We start from the raw sequence: 26,297 nt of genomic DNA, 5'->3' as shown, positions 1-26,297 counted from the left end.
CCTTTCAAAACCCCCCCCCACCCTTATCCCCTCCTGTTCTTTTGTCTAGCCCACGCTAGACGGTTTTCTTTCCCTTTCTTACCTGCACGGCGGGGCCTGGAGGTCGTCGATGGAGGCACTCCTCGGGACGCGGAGCTCCGCGAGGAGTGCTACGGCTGGGTCGCGTCTTGAACGAGCAGCATGGTTGCTCGAGAGGCGTGTCCTGGAGGCCGGCTGACGGGGTCAGCCGGCCCTCTGTGGCTGGGACGTTGATTTCCGGGTTTCAGCGCCGCGGAGCCGCGGGGAACCGAGGGACTTCAACTCTGAGATGCTCTCAGGTAGGACGGGCGTTCGGCCCGTGGTTTTTATGTATTTTGATGAAATAGGTGACCTCTTTAGGGATTGGTGGAGCACTGATTGGGGGGAGGACCAGGTGCCTATATAGAGGGTAGTTTTTTGGGGTTCAAGTCAGTGATTATTTGTTTACCATGCCTAAAGTTCCAGCAAAGAGACGTAGGATTGTCTCTTCTTCCTCGGAGGAGGAGGGGGGTGAGGCTAGCATTACTACTCCTGAGAACTCTCAGGTGCCTAGCAGGGGTACTCCCTTCATGTCCAGAGAGGAGGTTCAGGATATGATTGAGGTGGCGGTGACCAGGGCACTACAAGCAGGCGTGGCCAGGACTGGTCAGTCTAAATGTGCGCATTCATCGGTAGCAGCTAGGAAATCCTCATCGGAGAGTGAGGATGAGGCCCCATCGACGTCATCTGGGGGGAAATATGTTTCCAGAGAAGATATGTGGGAAGTGATGGCACATGTTCGGGACAATTTGGGTTTCCCAGTGTTTCAACCTGCAGACTCGGATTCTCATTTATTTCCTCAATATAAGACACCTTCAAAGTTTGCCATGCCTTTTCAGGGACCTGTGAGGGAGATGGTGTTTCGTGAGTGGAAGGATGTGGATAAGGCTCAGGTTCCACGATTCCTTCAGAAACTTTACTTACTTGAGGGTGAGGAGGTTTTGCCTCCTTCAGTACGCCTGGACTCTATTTTGGCTACTCTGATTGGCAAAACGGCAGTCAATCCGGAGGATTGTGTGCCTACGGATGCCACTGACCGTAAAGTGGATTCGGGTCTTAAGAGGGCTTTTGCTGCGGAAAATCTGGCGCTGAGGGCAGGGATTTATTCTGCTTATGCGTCACAGTCGTTGGTTCAAGACTTTGATAAACTGGCAGTGGCTGTACAGGAAGGGGCGGAATGTTCGGAGCTCCTGGCTGGTATGGAGCAGCAGGCCAGATTGTTGGCTGATGTGTCTTCGGATGTGGTCCGTACTTCGGCTCTGGCATCTGGGTCTTTGATTGGGGCTCGTAGGTCCCTCTGGTTGCGTTCCTGGAAGGCTGATCCGGGGGAAAAGGCGGCCTTGTTGAGACTGCCGTTTGAAGGTCGTACCTTGTTTGGAGAACAATTGCCATCCATGCTTTCCAAGGCTTTTAAGGAACGGAAGCATGCCTTACCTTATAAAGGGGGTTCTTCTTCGGGTAAAGGGTGGAAGAAACATTCCAGATCTTCTCCTACTAGGGATGCTAAATCCTTTTCATTTAGGAAACGGCGTTTTCAGCCGCGTTTTTCACCTAAGAAGTCTGCTCCTGCGACCCGGGGTGGTTTCAAGAAGGGGTCCTGACAATCACTGTGGGCCTGGCAGAGGGCCGGTTGGGGGAAGACTGAGTCACTTTCTTTCGGCTTGGAAGGACAGTGTAAACGATCATTGGGTACTAGACATTGTGGCCAATGGTTATGTCATAGATTTTGTGGTGGTTCCTCCAGATTCAGGGGTACGTCCCACACCTCTGCCTTCAGAGGGGTCACGGAGAAGAGCATTATTGGACGGAGTGCGGGACTTACTGGTCAAGGGGGCCATTTCCCACGTTCCGCTAGACGAGCGGGGTCAGGGCACTTATTCGGTCTTGTTTCTTGTGCAGAAAGTTTCAGGGGGATTTCGGCCGGTGCTCAATCTAAAGGAGGTGAATACCTGGATCAGGACAGTGCATTTCCGCATGCTGTCCATTCAGACTATTTTTCCATTTGTCAGACACGGGGACTTTCTGGTGTCACTGGATCTGCAGGATGCTTACCTACACGTACCGGTGGCAAGATCCTCTCAAAAGTTCCTGAGGTTTGCTGTGGGTCAGGACCATTATCAGTTTTGCGTTCTGCCTTTCGGTCTAAAATCTTCTCCTCGAATTTTCACAAAGGTGCTGGCTCCTCTAGTGGCTTTGCTTCATTCAGAAGGGGTATTTCTGCATCCTTATCTAGACGACATTTTGATTCATGCCCAATCACGAGACCTTTTGCAGAAGCAGGTGGTCCATGTTCTGGGGGTCCTGCAAAACCACGGGTTTTTAATCAATTGGGAGAAATCAGACTTAGTGCCGTCCCAGGATCTGGTTTTTCTGGGAGCTCGGTTTCAGACTCTTCTTGGGTTGGTGACTGTGTCAGAAAAACGGCTGGGTGTCCTACAGGCTTTGGTAAAGAAGGTATTGTTGCGGTCTGCTCCCCGAGCTCTTCTATGGTTGCGTCTGCAGGGTCATTTGGCGTCGGTGATATTTCTGGTTCCTTGGGCACGTTTCCATCTCCTGTGCTTGATGACATGGTTCTTGAGAAGGTGGACACCAGGGTCCGGTTCTCTGAAGGACAGGGTTCCAGGGTCCGGATTGATTCACAGAGAGTTGCAATGGTGGTTGGATGCAGACCACCTGAGGATAGGGGTTTCTTTATCGCCTCTGAGACCCGTGGTGGTGACGACGGATGCCAGCCTCTCCGGTTGGGGGGCATGGATGGGGTCGGCTCAGATTCAGGGGTTTTGGTCCCCTCGGGAGGCGAGTCGGTCGTCGAATTGGCGCGAATTGAGGGCAGTATTCCTGGCTCTGGTCCATTTTCAGGATTCCCTGAGGGGTTCGGCGGTTCTGGTTCGCACAGACAACTTAGTGGCCAAGGCTTATGTCAATCGGCAAGGAGGGACCAGGTCAAGGGCTCTGTTCAATCTAGTCAGGGAGATTTTTGTGTGGGCTCAGGAGTGGGTTCCTTCTCTCAGGGCTACGTACATTCGGGGGGTGGTGAATGTTCGGGCGGATCGGCTGAGCAGAGTGATTCCTTCCTCTCAACTTTTCTCTCTCCGGAAGTCTCTGTTTCAGCATCTGGTTCGGCTTTGGGGTCTTCCAGTGCTGGATGTGTTTGCGTCAGTAGGGAATGCGAAAGTGGATCGCTTCTGCTCCCGGTTTCGATGTCCCCAAGCATGGGAGGTGGACGGGATGTCATGTCCTTGGCCGCAGGGCCTTTTGTATGCGTTCCCTCCTTTTCAACTACTCAGGGCGTTTCTGTTACGTGTGAGGGATCTGGGGTCCAGGGTTGTCCTAATTGCGCCACTTTGGCCGAGGGCGAATTGGTTCCCCTTGTTGAGGCTGATGGTGGACGGGAGGATGTGGCCTCTGCCTCTTTGTCCGTCTCCCCTGGAGTTTCCCTGCCTCCCATTGGGGTCATTGAGAAGGTTACACTTGACGGCCTGGAAGTTGAACGACGGGGATTGACAGGTCTGGGGGTGCCGGTAGCTTTGAGTTCTACATTGCTGGCTTCGAGGAGACGTTCCACTTTGCTTTCTTATGGTAGACAGTGGAAGGTGTTTTCGTCATGGTGCTTAAGTCGTGAGTTAGATCCTACCTGCGCTTCTATCTTTGAGGTGATGCAGTTCCTGCAGGACGGTGCTCATTTAGGGTTGTCAGTGGCATCTCTTCGGGTGCAGTGGGCGGCTATTCAGGCATTCAGAGGACCATGGCGTAATCTTCAGGATGAAGGGCGCTTGATGCCGAGATTTTTTCAAGGGCTTGTTAATTTATTTCCTCGCCCGGTACGTTCTTTTCCTTCATGGGATCTGTCCTTGGTTTTGGATGTGTTGACGGAGCCCCCTTTTGAACCTTTGGGGGACTGTGATTTGCGACATCTATCTTTGAAGACATTCTTTTTGGTAGCCATTACTTCGGCTCGTCGGTTGGGGGAATTGGGGGCATTGGCTTGTTCCTTTCCTTTTTGTAAGATTTTTCACGATCGGGTGGTTCTGGTTCCGGTACCTTCCTTTATTCCTAAAGTCAATTCTTCGTTCCATTCCCGGCAGGAGGTCATCCTTCCTTCATTTTGTCCGAATCCCTCCTCAAGGGAGGAGGTCCGTTTGCATTCGTTGGATGTGCGCAGGGTTTTGTTAGAGTATCTGCGGGTGGTGGCTCCTTTTCGTAAAGGGGATTCACTGTTTGTTAATTTTGGTCCGGCTCGCAAAGGTGAGAAACCTTCCACGGCTTCCTTGAGTCGGTGGGTTCGATCTTTAATTCTGTTGGCCTATTCCTTGAAAGAGGTGGTTCCTCCTCAAGGGATTCAGGGGAGATCTACCAGAGGCATGGCGGCTACGGTGGCGGAGCTTCAGGGGACTTCCGTGGTGGAAATTTGCAGGGCCGCCACTTGGGCTTCTCCTTCGACGTTTGTGCGTCATTATAGGCTGTCGGACTTGGGTAGTTTGGAGTCGGTGTTAGGTCACCGGGTCTTATCCTCTATGAGATAATGTTTGGGATGTTCTTGGTGCAGGATATTAAATAAAGGTCTTGCAACTCGATGTCCGTCTCCTGTGTGTTTTCTTGCTATGTCTCATTGGTTAAAAGGAAGGCGAGGGAGGGACGGGAGGTAATGCTTCCATTTTCTTACGATAATGGCATTACTCCTAGTCCTACTCCCTCGCCTTCCTTTTCCGTTCCCTCCCACCCTCCCGGTACGGACTGTCCGAGTTGCAGCTTGGGCTTGGTTTTTGTACAGGAGGGGATAAGGGTGGGGGGGGTTTTTGAAAGGGGAAGGGAGGGTCTAGAGGGGAGGCGGGAGGCCTCATTGGTTAAAAGGAAGGCGAGGGAGTAGGACTAGGAGTAATGCCATTATCGTAAGAAAATGGAAGCAGTACAGAAGTCCTGTCAAACTCCCCCTGTTGAAAACACTGGTGACCCTACAAGACAACACGTGAAGTTTGCATTTTATTGGCAGATGTTAAGCATTGTTTAACAGTAGCATCTCGTTCTCTGACTAAGTTTAACAACAAGATGTGTGCTGCTGTGTACAAAGTACTGTGGCTGTCCTACTTTCCCCTTTGCCTGCAAACAATGGTTGTCGCCTGACTCCTCCACACTGACTGGTCGCTTAGACAGGGGAGAGACTTATCTCTGTAGCTAAGATTGTGCCGGTCAACGTAGTCAAAAAGGGGCGTTGAAAAACCTTATGCACGGTCTAGACTGGGAGGTCGCAAATCTGCATGATATAGGGGTAAACCACAGCATTCATAGGAGGATTTTGTTGGTTATCTGGGCTGTGGTCTCTGGTTGCTGCTTCTTTTGTGACCTCTCAAGAGTTTTTGAACAGTTCATTCGTTTTGCTGATTCAACAGTAATAGCGTAGCTAGCTTTTGTAGGCATGCACCGCACTTGGTGGTTGCATCTCACGTGGATTTTGTATTGAGTTTTGGTAGACTTAATTCGTCACTTAAGAGTTGGCCTTGTTTTTTCATGACTGCCAACTTCTGATTGAATCCAATGTTGGATGGCTTAAATAGAAGTTATAGAGTTTATGGTTTCCTTAAATGGAAGGCCGTCTGCATTAATTGTTCTGGAGAAGCTGATATATAGATTCTTCAGAATTCACTCAGATGTGATACGTGTTGTATGTGAATCACGAAGTACGAGTCCTGAAAAACGAGTTTGGTCATTTTTTTCATGGCTCTTTATGGAACTGGAGGCTGCGTGGGTAGGAAGAATGGGGTAGCTGCAGGATACTTTTGGTCAACTGAGGATTCCAAGGTTCCAAGTTCAGAGAGACTGACTGATGAAATGGAACATTTCTTAAACTCCTGTACTGTACCAGGGCCATTGTAACGGTGATGACAGCAGTAAACATCATATATGTTAAACTACATATACAATGTGTCTCATAAAAATGAGTGCCCTGCGGAAAAAAGATGGTCAGCAGATATGTATGCAACTAAACTCAATATTTTTCAAGTGAACACTGACCCCTTTCAAGGATACAGGATTCGCATCGTTAACTCCCCAAATTTATCAACTTGTACGCACTCCATTGCTTTTCATGTTTTCATTTAATAAAGTACTTCCTCAAACACTACCCAGTTCTCTACTTATACTTTGGAACACATATTTTCTCAATTACTGCACTTAACAGTTTTTAAAGAAACAAAAACAAGTACAGAATTTCTGTTGTGACATTGCCTAACAGTACAATGTTGCAAGTATTTAGGGCCTGATGTACCAAAGGGTTTTTCCCATTCTGTGTCTATAAGAAAATGTGTTAGTACATATGGGCCTTAGTCACCCTAAATAAAGTAGCCACACATTTTCCTACCCATCCTGAAGTGCTCTGCTGAAATGGATATGGAAGCAACAGAAATGGATTGAGAAAATGCAAAGGTACGTAAACAAGGCAGAGCAAGCAGTTCTCCCGTACATGACCATGCATGAGTACCTGGTACAAAGACCTCACGCTAGGCTGAAAGACCATGTTGGTGTTGAGCAGGAAGGAGCGGATTAAAGGCTGCGGGTAACAGGCCAGCTGCGTAATGATTCCAATGAGCAACAAGTTCACATGCAATGAATTGTCCAGCATGTTCTCCAACTTTGAGAGCACTACGCTAATGAAGGGTCCTGTGGCAAAATAAAGATGAGAGGAAATGAGGGTTTGTTAAATATGAGCACTTCAAACAGGCAGTAGATATAGGATAACAAAAAACATTTTCCTGAGGTTTTACTCTCCTGACTACTCCCCAATGGCCACCCAACAATGGTCATCCCCACCCATGACATCATCGTAACCCGGACGGGACTGCCCATTTATTCCACCAGGCATTTCCCAAGGGGGCAGAACCACTGCAGGCTACTTTGTGAGGGCCACTGCTGGTGCTTTTGCTCTGCCAGATTAATTGCTTTAGGCGAGAGAGGAAAGAGAGAGAGAGAGAGAGAGAGAGGAGCGAAGATCAGAACAGTAGGGTTCATATCAGTGGTGCAGCTGGTGGAGGGACATCGTGGCCCAGAGATATGAGGGGGTCCGGTGTGTCTTGCATAAGGCAACAGTTCATTTAAAAGGCACACAGTAATTTTCCTTTACCAGTGCCTTACACCCTGCATCTGTGTTTACTCTTCCTTGGAGGCAGGGTAGAGATTATACATTTTTTAAAGAAAAAGAAGGAATAGGACAGAAGAGGAAATGAGAAAGGATAAGAAAAAAAGATACAAAAAGAGACAGAAAAGGTAGAGACAGTAAGGGGTATGGTGGAGAAAGTGAAGATAGCATAGAGGAAGAAAGAAAAGGAACAAATGGAGAGCGCACTGAGAAAAAGAAGGGGAAAATAAGGCGTGCTATCGAGAAGCAGAGGATGAGGAAGAAATGGAAGACGGCGTGGAAAGAGAAAAATTAGAATGCCAAAAAATATTAGGGATCGGAAAAGGTGAGAGAAGAGGGAATACGGCAAGGATGAGACAGAAACAAGATAAGAACAAAAAATGGATGGGGAGGATAACGAAAGGAGGCAGATGTTAAGATGTCAGAGAGAACTGTATGAAGTCGATGAGTGAGAGAGCATCAAAGACAAGATATACAATTAAAAAGGAGGAAGGGAATAGAGAGATTCTAGGAAATTAAATTAAGCTTGGTTGAAAGAGAAGGGTAGGCTGCAGTTAGAAGAGAGGAAGGAGTCATGGCGAAGCGAGGGACAAAGGGAGATGGTATATGGGAGCGAGGAGAAGAAAAAGCGAGAAAAGGATGAAGGAGATAAAGGACATGAGAAATAGACATGAAGAGAAAGACAGGAAGGTGTGGTGAGAAGACAGCGAACGAGGAAACGTGACAAGAGTGATGAAGATAAGGAGGAGAGGTAAAATACAGGCAGAATAACAAACCGAGGCAACTGTAAGTAGTTATGTAGCTGTCATTGGTGAACTTGATATAGAAGCACCACTACCCAGAGGAGGGAGGGACTCACTGCAATATGACTGTCTTTTGACACTGACTTTGGAGTGAGGAGCTAATTTTTAGGTCGAGCGTGCAAGCGCTTTGACCTGTTGTAAGTACTGTGGGCTTTTAACTACGCCCATCACTTTCATTCGTTTGTGGGCTTGCCTTTCAAAAATCACTTGATGTCATTGGTAAATGCTTTATGTTTGCCCCTCCTTGAGGTTGTTTTTGTCACGCTTTACAGCCTGCCCTGTTACATGGATTATTGCACGATTGCCGATATACTTTTGTGTGCGCGAACTATTTCATTTGTCTCTCCCCTTCAAGCTGCATGGCGGCCATGGCGCTCACAGCGTGAACAGGCAAAACAGTGTGAACTTGAACGGCGGTATTGGAGCGCTGGTCAAAGTTCACAATTACCTAATCAGTCTCATTTCTTGTGGCTCTCCCCTTAAAACACTTGAAATTGGTAAATGCGTTGCATAAAACAGAAATCCTCAAAGCGAAAGCCGATACTACAATATTCACTGGACCTGGGAAAACTCAACCCATAATGCTTTGCAGGGCATTACGTCTACAAAATGTTTCGCTCATAACTCACCCTGTGGTGGTCCTAGGAAAATGGGACCCCCATCAAAACATTCATAACAACATGCTCTTTCTGTCTACATCATCTTTGGGTCCCCAGACTAGGTTAGTGGGGACCCCAAAATAATAACCTCTCCCACCATTTAGTGTCTGTTTAAGCTCTCTCAAGGTTGGATCTTTTGGTTTACAACTGGGAGTTGCTTGTGTTTTAAGGCCTTGTTTGTAATATCATTGTTATAGGCCTGCTACCCCTGAATATTTGTAATGCACTATGCCCTCTAGGGGATAAATATATAGCTATGCTGCATTATTTATTGCCATTTTCTTTTTGTGTTGCTATGCCCTCTAGGGGTTAACTATACAGTTACAGATCAGGTTTCTTATGAATGCTATTTTCATTGTGGGGTCCTCTAGGGGCTGTTCTAAGCATTACAGTCATATCAACATATTCAAATATTCATGTCACTGAAACTTGCCCCATAATGCTTTGCAGGGCATTACTTTTACAAAACATGTTTGCTTATAACTCAGCCTATGGTGGTCCTCCGGCAATGGGACCACCTTCAAAACATTCACCACACTGTCCTCTTTCTGTCTACCTCATTTCTTGGTCCCACGCTATACATGTGAGGACTCCAAAATATTAACCTCTGCCACCAAAATATTAACCTCTGCCACCGTTCATTATCTTTTTAAGCTTTATCATGGCTGGAACTTTTGTTGTATAGCTGAAAGAAGTTATGTTTTAGGGGCCTTGTTTGTAATATCATTGCAATAGCCTTGCTAGCCTTAAAAATGCGTAATGCACTATGCCCTCTTGGGGCTAAATATATGGTTAAACTGCGTTACTTTCTCCCATTCTTTTTTCAAGTGGGCTGACTGTATGGTTGCATGACCATGTTTCTTCCAAATGTTATTTTCATTGTGGTGTCCTGTAGGGGCTGTTCTGAGCATTGCAGTCAACATACTATATTAGTCGCGGCACAAAAACTCACCCCACAATGTTTTGCAGGGCATTACTTTTACAAATCATTTTTGCTCATAACCCAGCCAGTGGTGATCCTAGGACAATGGGACCACCTTCAAAACGTTCTTTCTGTCTACATCATCTCTAGGTCCCCACACTAGCTTAGTGGGGACCCAAAAAAAATTAACTCATCCCACCATTCAGTGTCTTTTAAGCTTTCTCATGGCTTCAAATTTTGTTTTATAGCTTGAAGAAGTTTTGTTTTAAAGGCCTTGTTTGTAATATCATTACAGTAGGCCTGCTAGCCCTAAAATGACCTCTACGGGCTAAGTATATGGTTACAATGCATTACTTCAGTCTGTTTTTTATATGGGGTTATCCCAGCTAACAATACGGCTACATGACCATGGGCCATATGTACGAACACATTTTCCCATAGACACAGAATGGGTAAAAGCCTTTGCTACATCTGGCCCCATGTTTCTAACAAATTATATTTTTGTTATCGTGCCCTCTAGGGGCGCTTTGAGCATTATAGTCTAATGCCAAAAGTTGTTTTCTGATAAAGGTTTATGGCAGATTTAAATTAAGATGCTAAATGGCAACATTATTTTTATTTTTTGCTGCAGATAGAGGAAGGAGGTAAATGGAAGTGTTTTAGTTATATGCAAGGCCACTGGAATTACATGGCAGGAAAAGCAGGACATTATGAGGCAGGGTTGACCAATTTATGTGGCAAGAAAAGTCCAGTTATTAATTTACAATGCCAATAGCTGTTGCTCAAGCAAATGTGAGACCTACTGCACTGCAAATGCTGGTTATTGCTTGCATTAGAGCTCAAAACACTTTTATTTTTATTCACTGGATTGGAAGGAAGCAGGGCTTGTGTGAATATTTTTCCCAGTACTGCTTTTGGTTACCAGTCCGGTCCTGCCTGTAATCTGGGTTTGTTTCAGTTTCGTTCACTTTTGGGAACATTTTCTTTATGCTAATAGCCAAGTGGCAGAGAAAGTTGTTTCAAAATAGATATCAATACAAAGCTGTGGTCACAAGATGTAGCAGGCCCTGCTTTTCCTCTGGCAGGCCACGAAACAAGAATATCCAGTGTCACAGTATCAAGGATTGCCTCACTGAATATGACAGGCACACGCATTGGTGACAATGATTAAGGTGTGTTCTCTTTTTTGTGGGATATTTATTTGATTGAAGTGCATTAGTTTATTATAACTTGAGACTAAGGGCCTGATTATGACCTTGGCAGATGGGATACTTCGTCACAAATGTGACGGATATCCATCTCACCGTATTACAAGTTCCATTATATCCTATGGAACTTGTAAAACGGCAGGCAGGATATCCGTCACGTTTGTGACGGATTATCCCATCCGCCAAGGTCATAATCAGGCCATAATTGTCACTATTGGCCATAAATGCTAGATTTAAACAGGGGTCAGACTTAAACAAATTAGGAAAGAAAATATGTGGTATATTGAATGACTTTACTAGAAATGGCATTTGCAAGACCTCTGATCGTCAACCTAAGAAAAGCCGGTAGTGACAGCACAGGAACCCTTTTAGGTCATCAATAAAATGTACACATATTCTAGCCTACTCAGAATTCAATTCAACTGACCCTCCATCACGATAAATGAAAAAAATGATCCCCTATTCAAAATTGATATAGAACGCAATTGACACTGAAATTGTTCAGGTGAACGTCGCACCAACACAGTGTGCAGAGTCCCACAGGAATTGTCCCTCAGCCCCACCCTTTTCAACATACATATGACACTGCTTGCCAACATCATCCGATTACATGACATCACCATCATCTCCTATGCTGATGACGCCCAAATTATTCTCTTCCTGATGGACGAGACAACCACAGATCTTCAAATGGTTGCCTCAGGACACCAGATGGACTGCTATGCAAGCACACATCACCAGCATGCTGGACTTTGGCAACTCTCTTCACGCTGGAATCTCCAAACAACTCCTAAACAGACTCCAGAACATTCAAAACTCTGCTGCAAGATTCATACTTGGCCTCCCATGCTGCACCCGCATCAGTCTGCACTTCAAGAAGCAGCACTGGCTACTCATTAACAAGCGCAGCCATTTCAAACTTCTCACCCACACATAAAAAGCCCACACAACACAGGACCAAAATATCTGAACAGCCCCCAAAACCTTCACCAATCCACCAGACACCTATGCTCTGCCTCATGCCATTTGCACACATCCCTGCATCGGCAAAAGCAAAACTGGAGGTAGCTCATTTTCCTCTCAAGACATGGAATGACTTCCAACACATCAGCGCTTCCTCCTCACTTCTTGAGTTCCTCAAAAAGTCCTCAGTTCTTGAGTTGCTCAAGACGTTGGAAGACTTGAGTCTTTGTAAAAGCCATTTGGGAACCAGACACCTACACACCTGCACAAGTGCCTGGATGATTTGTGCTCTATACAAATCATTATAAAATAACACAGTATTACTGTCCAGGCATGATAAAAAGATTTCCTAACCTTTAATGTATGACCAAATAGCTTACATTGGTGTTGGAAAATGGGTTATTGGTAGGGCAGGTAGGTACCTACACCTAGCAACAAGCCACTAACCTCCACATAGGTACAGTTAGGTCTCAGTAAATTAATCCCAGCTCAACCCTTGGTAGCTTGGCATCGAGCGTCAAGGCTTAACTTAGGAGACAAAGTGTAAAGCATTCAAATATTACAAAACAGTAATTAAATAAAACACAGAAAACAGTTTAAAAATCCAAAACCAATTTATAAAAATAGTTTATATTTTTATCTTTAAAATGACACAAAAACGATTAAAATCGGTTCAGGGGAACCGGAGATATGAATTTTTAAAGAATTATTACTTTTCTAGCGCTTAGAAACAAAAAGCGCCAATCGGGTCATCTGGTTGCACCTCGACCGGGGCAAAGTCAAACTTTCAGGCCGACCGCGATGGAGCCCTGCTCGGCTACAGGTCGCGGGAGGCCTCGGTTAAAAAGTTACCTTCTGACTTAGTCTTTATTTTGACGTTTTTCTTCACCGGGACGAACCTGCCAGTTGAATCCGACCTCCTGGAGCCCTTGTCCGGATACGCGATGTGGGTTTCCTCGGTGGAGACTTTTACCTTCGGACTTAGTCGTTTTTTCGAGATGAAAATCCTTCGACCGGGGTAAACCTGGATCTTGATCCGACGTCCATGGAGCCCTTCTCGGATACGATGGCTGGGAGGTCCCGGTCAACTTTTTACGTTCGGACTTAGTCTCTTTTTTGGATGTTTTTCTTTACCGGGACGAACCACGAAGTCAGGCCGGGTCGCGGTTGAGGCAAGCCGGCTAGAATTTCCGCGGTGGGTCAGTCCCTCTCTGGAGCTTTTTTCCAAAAATTCTCAAATCTTTTCCAAACTTCTGGGGCTTCACCCAGATGTTCTTTTAAGGTTCTTTTGGGGTCCACAGCTCACCCCAAGGGTCCAGAAGTTCTGTGATGGTCCTTGGGGGGTGCGGACTTCAACTCCCAGAATGCACCTGGCGCAAACTCCTTTTTGGCCACTGGACAGTGGTCAGCTGGTCGCTTTCTTCAGGAGTTGGTGCAGGGGACTCTGGTTAGCAATTTTTCACCTGTAGCAAACAGGGAGTCCCTCCTTGAACCAGTTGAAGCCAGGCAAAGTCCTTCTTGTGGTGAAGCCCAAGTGTGCAGCTGGTGCAGTCCTTCTGAGTGCAGGTTCCAGGTGCAGGCCAGGGGTCCTTCTTCTTCTTTAGTTCCTTTCTTGTTGAATTCTGGAGGGGATCTGAGGTGTGGGTGCAGGTCTGCCAGTTTTATCCTTGCTCCTGGGTGAAAAGCAGGGGGGCCCTAGTTCTCCAATCAGGGACAGGGTCGTCCCCCTGTGATGACCACTTCCTGGGAAGTGTGGCAAAAATCCATCCCAGAAGGCAACAGTCTCTAAAAATCCAACATGGATGAATCTGATTTTTGGAGGTTACATCTGGCTGAGCCCACCCACTGGTGTGGCTAAAAATCATAAACACACCCCTCTCCTAATCTAATCAAGGGGGCACCTAATTGTCTGGGGTTGCAGGATGTGGGGGTGTTGCTGGGTGCTGCAAATGTCCTTCTCTGCCTTTGAAGACCAGTTTGGCAGCCCTCCCCCTTCCTGCCTCACCATCTGCTGAGGGGAGATTCTCTCCCACAAGCACATTTCTTTGTGTGAAGCCAGGCCACTTCACACCTAATCAAGGCAGCCTGGCAGAAGCTGCTGCAGGCTGGCCAATCAGAGCACAGCAGCAAAAACAATGCAGAGCTGAAATTGGCAACTTTTTAGGTAAAGTCTAAACTTTTTACCTGGACAAGTTATATTAAATCCAACAACTGGAAGTTGTGGGATTTATTACAACAATCAATTTGATACCAAATTCTTGGTATGTAACATTTAAGGAGACTTTAAAATTTAAAATAAAGTCTGCCCATTCTAGCCTATGAAGGCCATTTACTTCAATGAGGGAAAAACTAATTTGGCTGTTTTTACCTCACCAGGGCTTATAAATCTATTTTTATAAAGTCCCTGCTTATAGTTACATGGCACCCAGCCCTAGGGGCACATAGGGCACACCTTAGGGGTGACTTATATGTAAAAATAAGGTAGTTTAAGACTTTGGAAGTACCTTTAATTCCAAAGTCGAATTTGCATATAACTTTAATTTAAAAGCAGCCAGCAAGGCAGGCTTGCTTTTAAAATGACACTGGGCACCTCAGCAGTGCACCTAGGTGTGCACCACCTATGCTGTGGTCCCTAAACCTACATGCCCTACCATATACTAGGGACTTATAGGTAGGTTAACTTAGCCAATTATAATTAGCCTAATTTGCATATCCATTTTACACAGAGCACAGGCCCTGGGACTGGTTAGCAGTACCCAGGGCACCATCAAAGTCAGGAAAACACCAGCAAAAAGAGGAAAATGAGGGCAAAAAGTTATGGGGCCTCTGCAATCAGCCCTGTTTTCTCACAATTGGTCTACAGACTCTGGATTCACAAAGGTAAACTGTCTGTAGGGTACCTTAGTTTTGCAGCATCAGCTCCCAAATAGTATAGCCATGCCTCAGATAACACAGATCTGACATGCACCACTCTCTCAAATAGCACAACTAAAGCAGAAATAATTCTGGGGTTGAAGAGATTGCGTAATCTCTGCCCTTGGAGGGCAGAAATCTCCTTCAAATTTTGGTTGTATGACACAACCATGCATGCCGAAACCACACATGCCTGAACTACACAGTCGGAACCATGACCGCATCTTATCCACGCATGTCTTTACCACACCATAGATTTACAACAAATTATGTTGTAAAAGTATGCTTAGTAAAGGAATATGTGGTCACAGCATGCATGGTTGTGTTATACAACCCTCTCTTGACCTAAGAAACTATCCCAACCCCCCCCACATGCGCTGAGGGCCAAAACTACCCCCACCCATAACAATCTCCCCCCCACAAACCCTGGCCCCTGTTTACATAAAAAACAAACCCACCCCTACGCACCCTGAGCTCTAAAACCTCCCCCACCCCCAATAACTAAACTACCCCGACCGTCGACCCAAAATAAGCCCTAAAAAATAAACTACCCCTCCCCTAAAAAATAAACTACCCCAACACCTCCCACCTCTGCCCCAAGCCCTAAAACCTTCCCCTGCCCTTAATAACTAAACTACTCCCAACTAAACTACCACCAACCCCAAGCCCTAAAAAATAAACTAACCTGACCCCGACCCCTAAAAAATAAACTACCCGACCCCCCCAACCACAGCCCTAAATCCACCCCACTGCTAAAAACTACCCCTAACTCTGCCAGCTCCACTTACCTCACCGTGTCCTCTCCCAATCCTTCCTCCTCTCCCTTCTGCCCTTCCTTAAACCTTTCGCCACCTAACCTACCCCGACCCCCCATCCACCCTGAGCCCTAAAAAATAAACTACCCGACCCCCCCCACCACCGCCCCTAAAAATAAACTCCCTCGATCCCCCACCCACCCTAAGCCCTAAATCCACCCCACCACCAAAAACTACCACCAAACCCTGCACCAGCCCCACTTCCCTCAGTTTCCTCTCCCGATCCTTACTCATCTCCGCCCTTTCTTAAACCTTTCCCACCTCTAAAAAATAAACTACCCCGACCCCCCAAAAATAAACTAACCCTTCTTCCCCACCCACTCTAAGCCCTAAAAAATAAACTACCCTGACCCCTCCACTCACCCAAAGCCCTAAAAAATAAACTAACTGAAAAAGCCCTAAAAAATTAACTACCCTGACTCCCCAACCACCCCTAAATTTTTTTTTTTAAAAGTACCCCGACCCCCCACCCACAATAAGCCCTAAAAAATAAACTACCCTGACCCCCATCCACCCTAGGCCCTAAAAATTCAACTACTTTGACCCACCCACCCTAAGGCCTAAAAAATAAACTACTCAGACCCTCCCACCCATCCTAAGCCCTAAAAATAATCTACCCTAAACCACCACCCACCCTAAGCCCTAAAAAATAGACTACCTGTCCGCCCGCCCACCCACCCACCTTAAGCCCTAAAAAATAAACTACCCCAACCCCACCACCCACCACAAGCTCCAAAAAATAACTACCCCAAAAAAAAACCCAAAATAAACTACCCCTAGCCCCCACCCACCATAAGCCCTAAAAAATAGACTACCCCGACCCCCATCCCTCCTAAGCCCTAAAAAATGAACTACCCCGACCCCCCCATCCACCCTAAGCCCAAAAAAATAAACTACCCTGACTCTGCCCTTGGGTAGCAGAAATCTCCTTCAAATTTTGGTTGTATGACACAACAACTCATGCCGAAACCACACATGCCTTAACTACGCGGTTGGAACCACAGCCACATCTTATCCACGCATGCCTTTACCATGCATACCTTTACAACGAATTATGTTTTAAAAGTATGCTTAGTAAAGGAATATGTGATAACAGCATGCGTGGTTGTGTAATACAACCCCCTCTTGACCTAAGAAACTACCCCAACCCCCCCACATGCCCTGAGGCCCAAAACGAACCCACCCCTACAAATCCCCCCCCACAAACCCTGGCCCCTGTTTACATAAAAAACAAACCCACCCCACCCGCCCTGAGCTCTAAAACCTTCCCCAATAACTAAACTACCCCAGAAGGTATTGTGTGCCTGGGGAGTTGTCTCTGCAGACAGGAGAGAAACAGAAGAGGCACTGTCAACTAGCTGAACAAGCAGCACCAACCCACCCTGGCAAACTCTTCTGGTGCAATGGTCTGCAGGGTCCACAGGGTAAAGGGTGTGCAGGGCCCGAGCCTTTGCAAGGTTGTGCAAGGCAATTGCCCGCTCTGTCCATTTCTTAAAATGATTTTGCAATTGGGCAAAAGCCAAACCAGTGATCTGGGTTATCCCTAAGTGTCAAGTACACATAGAATCTTCAAAATATTTGGGATGTAAACTGCACAAACAAAATGTAGGAACATGAGAAAGATTTTTAAATGTAATTGGTGTTTCTTGAACTTATGGTACAGTTTTCCCCAAATTAGACCTCAGATTAAACTGGGAACCAGTTATCTTTCAATACCTAGTGATTAATATCTACCATTTCCCCACTGATTTGCATGATTGAAATCTCTGCAGAGCGTCATGGTCCCTCTCATCCCAGTTTGCTTTTTGGTCTTCTCTTCTGCTTTCTATAGTGGGCCACGTGGCACGAGCGAAGATGGTGTGCTACCCCGTTGATAGTATTATTTTGCAAACCTTCCCCTGCTCGCCCTTCATTCCTTCTTCACACACGCCACACACCTGATTTGGTCACTGGGGTGAAGTTGGGTAGCTCTTTCCACTCTAAAGCTACTCTTGACTGCGGGTGGATTAGGCCTGCTGGACTTAGAACGCTATTATTTAGCTGCACAGGTCCAATGGGTGGCTCGCTGGCTGTCTGCCTGTCCCCTGCATGAGATGGGGTTTATCTGTAAGGACTTTTAAGGAAGGCTTACTGCACTGCTCGTTGGTTCCTAATGACCATTCTACAGAACACAACCCAAGGATATCATGCACAGCTTTCTCTTGCCTTGCTAGAACCTATAAACTCAATGACACAAAGAAACCCTGTGCTCCTGCACTACCTTTGCTAGGCCTTCCCACTTGAACAACTCCATCAGTGGCATGCTGCAGGTGTCTTAAAATTGGGGTATTTGATTCTGGATGGTGAGCTACTAAACTTCCAAACCCTTGTGGCAGACTACGGTCTTCACCCCGGTCAACTCCTTACTTGCAACCACCTTAAACAATCACTAAATGCCCTATTTCATTTCTGCCACCTAGCACTAACCCTAAATGAGGTATGCCAGTAGCTGTACACCATAGGGACGGGCGGCAAACTGATACGATGGGTGTACTGACCTTCCCTGCAACATGGAGACCACTCCAGGTCTTCTTGTCAAACTACCTGGGTGATTGATGTGGCCAAACCTTTGCAAGATACAGACTGGACTGATATGCTGAACTTTCCCCACAAAGTATCCCACGGCTGTTACTTTTAGGTACATTCATAGAGCTTTCTTGGGAATGCATTCTGCCCGTTGCTTGCCATGTGCTTTGTGGTTTATAACTCACATTTCATTGCTTTCAATTTGCTGGCTTTACTTGTTTTAGAATATCCACCCTGAGTTTGTCCCTTCCCCTGCCCAAGCTTTATTTACAGTATCTTTTCGAGTGCTCCCTTTCTGTAAACAGGCCTGTAAATCTTGATCTTATCTCATCACATTTGCTGTGCATTTAAAGAACAAGGTAAAATATCAGGCTCTGTCTTCGGCGGGAACTTAGTGTTTACTTTTATTTCTCTGACTTCAAAGTGAGAGGATTTATACAACAATGTTGCTGGATACTGGGGGTAGGAAAGAGTTTTTTTCCATCACATGACAACATTTAACTCCTTGGGTGCTGTGGACGTAGCGGTTACATCCTCACCAGCACCGCTCAGGTGCTGAGGACGTAACCGTTATGTCCTGCACCCGGCCCTCGGGGGAAGCACTAGTGCTCCCCCCGAGGGCTTTCCACCCCATCTCCCCTGGGCAGGGATGGAAGGGGAATTGCTTCCCCTTCCACCCCGCCCCTCCCCCAGTGACATCTGATGACGTCAGCACGCGATCGCGCGCTGACCTCATCAGAAGTCTCCCCCATTGCGCTGAAAGCTCAACATCCAGCACGATCTAAACATTTCTCTTCCGATCGGGGGTGGGGGTGGGCACAGAGACATGAAAGGACATGAAAGGAAAGTAAAGGCTTTTCTTTCCTTTCATGTCTTTCTGAGCATTTCTGCAGCCCAATCACGTAGCGTTCGGGCTGCACAAATGCCCACTAGACACCAGGGATGTTTGTTTACATAAAGCAAACAATGAAGGGGAGCGGCCCCTTGTGCAAGGGTCGCTCCCCTGGGGGGGGGCATTTTCTTTATTAGGCCTTTACTGCCCCCCACCCTCCCCGGGGGGGCAGATCGGCCTAGTTTAATTTGGTCGATCTGCCCCCAAGGGGGCTAGAAACCAGTAGGCACCAGGGACTTTTTTTTTTTCTTACAGATGGGGAGTGACTTCTTAGGCATGGGTTTGCTTCCCTGGGGGGCAAATATATTTTAGGCCATTTCTGCCCTCCTTCGGGGCAGATTGGCCTATTTATATTAGGCTGATCCACCCACTGGGGGGGGGCAGAGCCACTTACACATCAGGGATTGGTGTGTGTGTGTTTCGTTTGTGGGGGTAGCCCCTTGGACAAGTGTTGCTCCCCGTGGGGGCACATTACTGTTGGCCATTTCTGCTCCCCTTGTGGGAAGATCAGCCTATTTTTGTAAGGCCCACCTGCCCCCAAGGAGGGGCAGAAAGCCCACCAGACACCAGGTTAAGATATCTTTAAAAAAAAAAGTGGGTGGGAGTATGGCCCAAATAAATAGGGAGAAAGTTGTTCTGCCCACCCGTGTGCAGATAGGGCAATTACCCCGATCCACTCCCGGGGTTCCAGAAAACCTACTAAATGCGAGGGAATTAAAAAAAGAAAATAGTGGGGTGGTGGCTACCAACCAGTATGGGCATGGTTATGTCCCAACCCCAACTGAAGGGGTTAACAGTCTTTAAGCTCTCCCCCTGCACACTAAATGATCTTATCCCAATGGCAAGCAATAGGACATTTGATTATTTTGGGTTTTGGTTTTACATTTGGGCCATGAGAACTTGTCTAACTCTCAAAATCGTCCCATTTGGAATGGTGCGGGCGGCACTTTTTGGACTTTTGGACACTGCAATGTAGAAAAATCTACGAGACCAAGACACTCTGAAAACTAAACATCTGGGTGAGTCCAGGGTGGCGTGCTTCACATGAACCCTGCACCATTTTCTTACACACAATGCCTTGCAAACCTCCAACTTTGCTTGAAATCACACATTTTTCCCACATTTTTGTGATGGAACCTTCCAGAATCTGCAGGAAACCACAAACTTCCTGCCAGCCAGCATTGTTGCATCTATACCGATAAAAATTCTGCCCCACTTGTCAGCTTGAAACATTTTTTTTTTCAAACTACCCTTTTGGATCTGCTTTGGTTCCTCCTCAATTTCAACATGTTTTGGGCTCTTCCCTGTCAGAGGCATCTGGCCCACCTACACAAGTGATGTATCATTTTTATCGGGTGACTAAGGGGAACGTTGGGTGGTAGGAAATTTGTGCCGGTGTGGTGATCCCATACAGAAATGTGGGGAAAATGTCATTTATTAGCTACATTTGAGGTTTGCTGAGGATTCTGGGTATGACAACATGGGGGATCCACGCAAATCACACCTCCCTGGACTCCCTCATGTGTCTAGTTTTCAGAAATGTCTGGGTTTGGTAGGTTTCCCTAGATGGCTGCTGAGCCCAGGACCAAAAACGCAGGTGCCCCCCACAAAAACAGGTAGTTTTGTATTTGATCATTTTGATGTGTTCACATAGTGTTTTGGGGGCATTTCCTGTCGCAGGCACTTGGCCTACCCACAAAAGTGAGGTACCATTTTTATCGGAAAATGTGGGTGAATCCTGGGTAGAAGGAAGTTTGTGGCTCCTCTCAGATTCCAGATCTTTGCAGCACTGAAATGTGAGGAAAAAGTGGGTTTTGCCAAATTTTCAGGTTTGCTAAGGATTCTGGGTAACAAAACCTGGTGAGAGCGCCACAAGTTACCCCATCCTGGTCTCTCTTAGGTGTCTAGTTTTCAGAAATGTCCAGTTTTGCTAGGTTTCCCTAGGTGCCGGATGAGCTAGAGGCCACAATCCACAGCTAGGCACTTTACAAAAAACAGGTCAGTTTTTTTTGGGAAAATGTCAAGTGTCCATGTTGTGTTTTGGGGCATTTCCTGTTGCAGGCACTAGACCTACCCACACAAGTGAGGTACAATTTTTATCGGGAGACTTGGGTAAATGCTGTGTGGAAGGAAATATGTGGCTCCTTTCAAATTCCAGACCTTTTTATCACCAAAATGTGAGGAAAAAGTGTTTCTTTTGCCAGATTTTGAGGTTTGCAAAGGTTTTTGAGTAACAGAACCTGGTGAGAGCACCACAAGTTACCCCATCCTGGGTCCCCCTAGGTGTGTAGTTTTAAAAAATGCAGAGGTTTGGTAGGTTTTCCTACGTGCTGGCTGAGCAACAGACCAAAATCCACAGCTAGACACTTTCCAAAAAACACATCAGATTTCAATGTAAAAATGTGATGTGTCCATGTTGCGTTTCCTGTCGTTGGCAGTAGGCCTACCCACACAAGTGAGGTACTATTTTTATCGGGAGACTCTGGGGAAACACAGAATAGAAGAACAGGTGTTATTGCCCCTTGTCTTTCTCTACATTTTTTCCTTCCAAATGTAAGACAGTGTGTAAAAGAAATGCCCTGTAATGCACATGTTAGTATGGGGACCCCGGAAATCAGAGATGTGCAAATAACCACTGCTTTTCAACACCTTATCTTGTGCCCATTTTGGAAATACAAAGGTTTCCTGGATACCTATTTTTTATTCTTTATATTTCACCAAATGAATTGCTGTATACCCGGGGTACAATGAAAACCCATTGCAAGGTGCACCTCCTTTATTGGCTCTGAGAGCGCTATATATCCCCACAACCAGAAGAGTCCAGCAGACGTAACGGTATATTGCTTTAAAAAATCTGCCATAGATGGAAAAAGTTAAACAAGAAAACGTGGAGAGAAATGGCTCTTTTTTTCACCTCAATTTCAATATTTTTTTTAGTTTAGCTGTTACTTTCTGTAGGAACATCTTGAAGGATCTACATAAATGCCCCCTTGCTGAATTTAGAATTTTGTCTACTTTTCAGAAATGTTTAGCTGTCCGGGATCCAGCATTGGTTTCAAACCCATTTCTGTCACTAACTGGAAGGAGGTTGATAGCACAAAACATAGTAAAATGTAGTATGTCCCATTAAAATGCCAAAATTGTGTTGAAAAATTTGGTTTTCTGATTCAAGTCTGCCTGTTCCTGAAAGCTGGGAAGATGGTGATTTTAGCACCACGAACCCTTTGTTGATGCCATTTTCAGGGGAAAAAACAAGTTTTTTTCTCATTTGTTTTTTAGGAACAAAATTGTAGCTGTATTTTGGCTAATTTCTTGGTCTCCTCCAAGGGAACCCACAAACCCTGGGTACCTCTAGAATCCCTTGGATGTTGGAAAAAAAAAGGACACAAATTTGGCGTGGGCAGCTTATGTGGACAAAAAGTTATGAGGGCCTAAGCGCAAAGTGCCCCAAATAGCCAAAAAAAGGCTTGCCACCTGATGGGAAAAGGCATGGCAGCGAAGGGTTAAATAAACTGTGCAAGGATTTCAGAATATATCAGAATCAGAAGTACAAATAAAGAATATTTTTTGTTAATTCTGAACTGTGCTTGAAACAAATACCTTTATATGATTAAATCAAATCATTACATTAGGTGATGCAATTTCCACACATCTTCATCTGCGCACTGCAGAGTTTTATTTGAAAAACTGTATGTCTGTGCAAATGTAATGGTTATTTAAATCAAAAACGTGTTGTTACCACACCAAGCATACTCCACTGCACCCTACTGTGCACCACTTCACTTTACACCACTCTATGCCACTGCACTGTGGGACACTGCACTCTTCTTCACTCTGAACCACTCCACTCTATGCTACTTCACACTACGCCTTTCTACTCTACTCTGTACCACTCTACTCTATGCCAATGCACGTTATGCCTCTCTACACCACTGTGCTCTGCGCCTCTGCACACTATACCAGTCTAAGCAACACCAGTCTACTCAACACAACTCCACGCTACTCTGCAACACTGCACTCTATGCCAATACACTACATGCTAGTGCACTTTACCCTAACATTCAACTCTATGCCCCTGCACTCCACATCAATACATTGTATGTCACTCTCATCTACTCTGCACCACTGCACTCTCTACCATGGCACTCTACACCACTTTACTCTATGCGATCACACTCTATGCCACTCTACGCAACTCCACTCTACCCTGCACCTCTCCACTCTACACCACTTCACTCTACTGTGAAAAAATCTACTTTACGCCACTGCACTCTGCACCACTGCATTCTGTGCCACTGCACTCTACTCTGAAACAATCGACTCTATGCCACTGCACTCTACGCCACTCTGCCCCACTGCACTCTAAACAACTGCACTCTACTTCAATGCACTCCACGCCAGTGCACTCTAAACTGCACTATGTCACTACACTCTACTTTGCATCACTGTGCTGTATGTCACTCTACTACATTATGCACCACTGCACTCTGACAATCTACTCTGCCACACTGCACTCACCGCCACTATACTCTACACCACTGTACTCTGTACTACTGCATTCTGCACCAATACACTCTATGCCACTGCACTCTATACCACTCTACTTTGCATACCTCCACTATACACCACTGCACTTTACAGCACTATACTCTACTCTGCACTACTCTACACTACTCCACTCTGCACCATTCTATTCCACTTGAGTCTACTCTGCACTCTGCCACTGCACCACTCTGCACTACTGCAGTCTGTCACTCTATTGTATGGCACTCTACTCCACTGCGCTCCATGCCACTCTACTCTGCCCCATGCCACTCTATTCCACTGCACTGTAAACCACTGCACTCTACACCAATGTACTCTAAACAACTGTACTCTACGCCACTGCACTTTACTCTGTATTACTGTAATCTATGCCACTGCTCTCTATGCCACTCCACTCCACAGCACTAACACTCTACTCTGCAACATTGCACTCTTTGCCACTGTACTCTACAACACTCTACTCTGTACTACTGCATTCTACGCCAATACACTCTACACCACTGCACTCTATGCCAATGCACTCTATGCCACTCTACTCTTTATCACTCCATTCTAAGCCACTGCACTTTACAGCACTATACTCTACACCACTCTACGCTATTCTACTGTGCACTACTCTACACCACTGCACTCTCTGCCACTCAAGACTATGCTGCACTCTACACTACTGCACTATACAGCACTCTACACTACTGAACTATACACCACTCTACACTATTGTACATTCTGCCACTCTATTGTACACCACTCTACTCTACGCCGCTTCACGGTAGGCCACTCTAGTCTGCACCACTCCACTCTGCACCCCTACACTCTACTGTGCACCACTCTATTCTGTGCCTCTACATTCTATGACTCTACATTGTATGCCATTGAATTCTATGCTGCGACACCATTATATTCTGCAACACTCTACACCAATGCACTCTACATCAGTCAACTCCACTGCTTACCACCCCACTATTTGCCATTCTACGCGACTCCACAGTATGCCATTCCTAAACACAACACTCTCTGCCACTCCATTATACAACACTCAACTCCACTCTTTGCCATTGCACTTTGCAACACTTTGCAACACTCTCCTCGATGCCACTAACTTTTAGCCATGGTGAACAGCAGCGACTCTGGTGTATAACATGGCTAAAACACATTGCCAAAGCCAATAACTCTTGGACACATGAGACCTATTGGCTTTGCCAATGTTTGTTAAAACTATGAGGTACTGAGGTCCCTGAAAGAACTATGAATGTGTAAGTCCTTATTTTAAACATGCATTACACACATCATAATAAAGGCTGCTACAAAATGCGCAAATACATTTAGGTTAAATAAAAAAACTCCTTCTAAAATACACATTTCAATAATATACAGATTACACCTAGTGAAAACATTTGTTTTGATAACAGTCCATTAAAACCACACACCCCACAACTCACCCTAAAACATCCTTGGAGTACCTCTCTAAAATAAAATATCTTTGCCATCAGAAAGCTTCTAATGACTCCTTTAGTTGAAGTCAATGCAGATTTCCAAGCCCCTTTACATTTGCAGATTTAGCAGTTAGGCATATTTGCATTTTTTTAGGGAAGAAGACACCCTGACAAGAAGGCCTGTTTCTTATCTGTCTGCCCCTCCCTCCCTCAGTGCAAAGGAGACTCCCTGCCTTTCAATCCAGCTGGGGAAACTGACCTTCCTAATTACATTTTGTCCGTTAGGTGAAAGGCTAAAACTATGGGCAAATGTTGTCCGTTTAAGCCTTTCATCATGGACAACGGACGGAAGGTTTAAATTACGGGCAGTCCATGAAAATTACTGACAGGTGGTCACCCTGTCTATAACAGTGAGCATATGAGTGAAGAAAGAAATGGAGAGGGGGACAGCAGGGGCCAGAGGGAGAAGGTGAAACAGAACGGGGAAAAGGAGTCCAACAATTAGAGGAAACCACAGCAGAGACAAGAGAGACCGGTTCTAAAGAGACAAGAAAGAAAGAGACAGATGCGTGCATGAACAAGAGCGAAGAGGTCAAAATGTTTCTAAAGTGAAAAGTGAAAAAGAGGCACGTGTCTGTGCGTGAGAGAGAACTACAGCAGACAATGGTGAGTGAGAGGAAAATGACGACCAGTCTAAGCATAGGGTCGGACTGCGATCACAATTAGGCCTGGGCACTCCCAAAAAAGTGGCCAGAGTTCCCAAATCGTTATTTTTTCTTAGTTTTATGTCGTGTGACCTTGGCCCAAAGGCACTGGGGCAATTTATGCGAGCACCATTTACATTGCCCAAGATCAAATTTATTTTTATCTTAGGTAGGGAGATTAAATGATTTGCCCAGAATCACAAGATGTTGAGCTGATGCCGGACATCAAACCTGGTTTCTAAATTCCAAAGGGCACACACTCTCCCAATTAACTTCAATAATTGATATCTGGCAGGCAAAGACGAACAGCAGAAACTAATTTATCCTTCCCCTGTTCCATGGAGGGGAGGCAGACCAACCTGAGGAACGCTCTTGCTCGTCCTCATCAGCGCCCCAACAACCTAACTCATAGGTCCTCCTACCCCAGTCCTTTGCAAAATGAGTGCTAATAGATTCCCATTAGCGGCTCCTTGAGGCCTCGGTCACACCTGGGGGGGGGGAGAGACTATGGGAGGCAGGCACCCCCCATGCTGTGACAAAAGAAGCAGTCCATTGTCACTCTGCCTCTGACAATTAGACAGCCTGACCTGGGTCGGGCTTCGTATATGTAACAACAGCCTTTCACAGTGTGCACTTGTCGTGGAGAAGGGGATGACCCTGGCTGATTGGAGTGCTTAGTCCACCCAAAA

At 46.0% G+C, this 26,297-nt stretch overlaps 1 protein-coding gene across 5 annotated transcripts in view; it reads right to left on the bottom strand.

Annotated features, from left to right (window-relative positions):
• The window catches only part of FHIP1A (FHF complex subunit HOOK interacting protein 1A), a 349,320-nt gene that overhangs the window by 19,293 nt on the left and 303,730 nt on the right, over nucleotides 1–26,297 (bottom strand). For all 5 annotated transcript variants that reach the window (XM_069242647.1, XM_069242648.1, XM_069242650.1 and 2 more), the window contains one exon: nucleotides 6,533–6,711. In XM_069242647.1, coding sequence (XP_069098748.1) covers nucleotides 6,533–6,711 — 179 coding nt within the window. The remainder of the gene's footprint in view (nucleotides 1–6,532; nucleotides 6,712–26,297) is intronic.

This window comes from Pleurodeles waltl, chromosome 1_2, assembly GCF_031143425.1.
Source record: "Pleurodeles waltl isolate 20211129_DDA chromosome 1_2, aPleWal1.hap1.20221129, whole genome shotgun sequence".
Taxonomy (NCBI): Eukaryota; Metazoa; Chordata; class Amphibia; order Caudata; family Salamandridae; genus Pleurodeles; species Pleurodeles waltl.
This window is presented reverse-complemented; position numbering and strand designations above follow the sequence as displayed.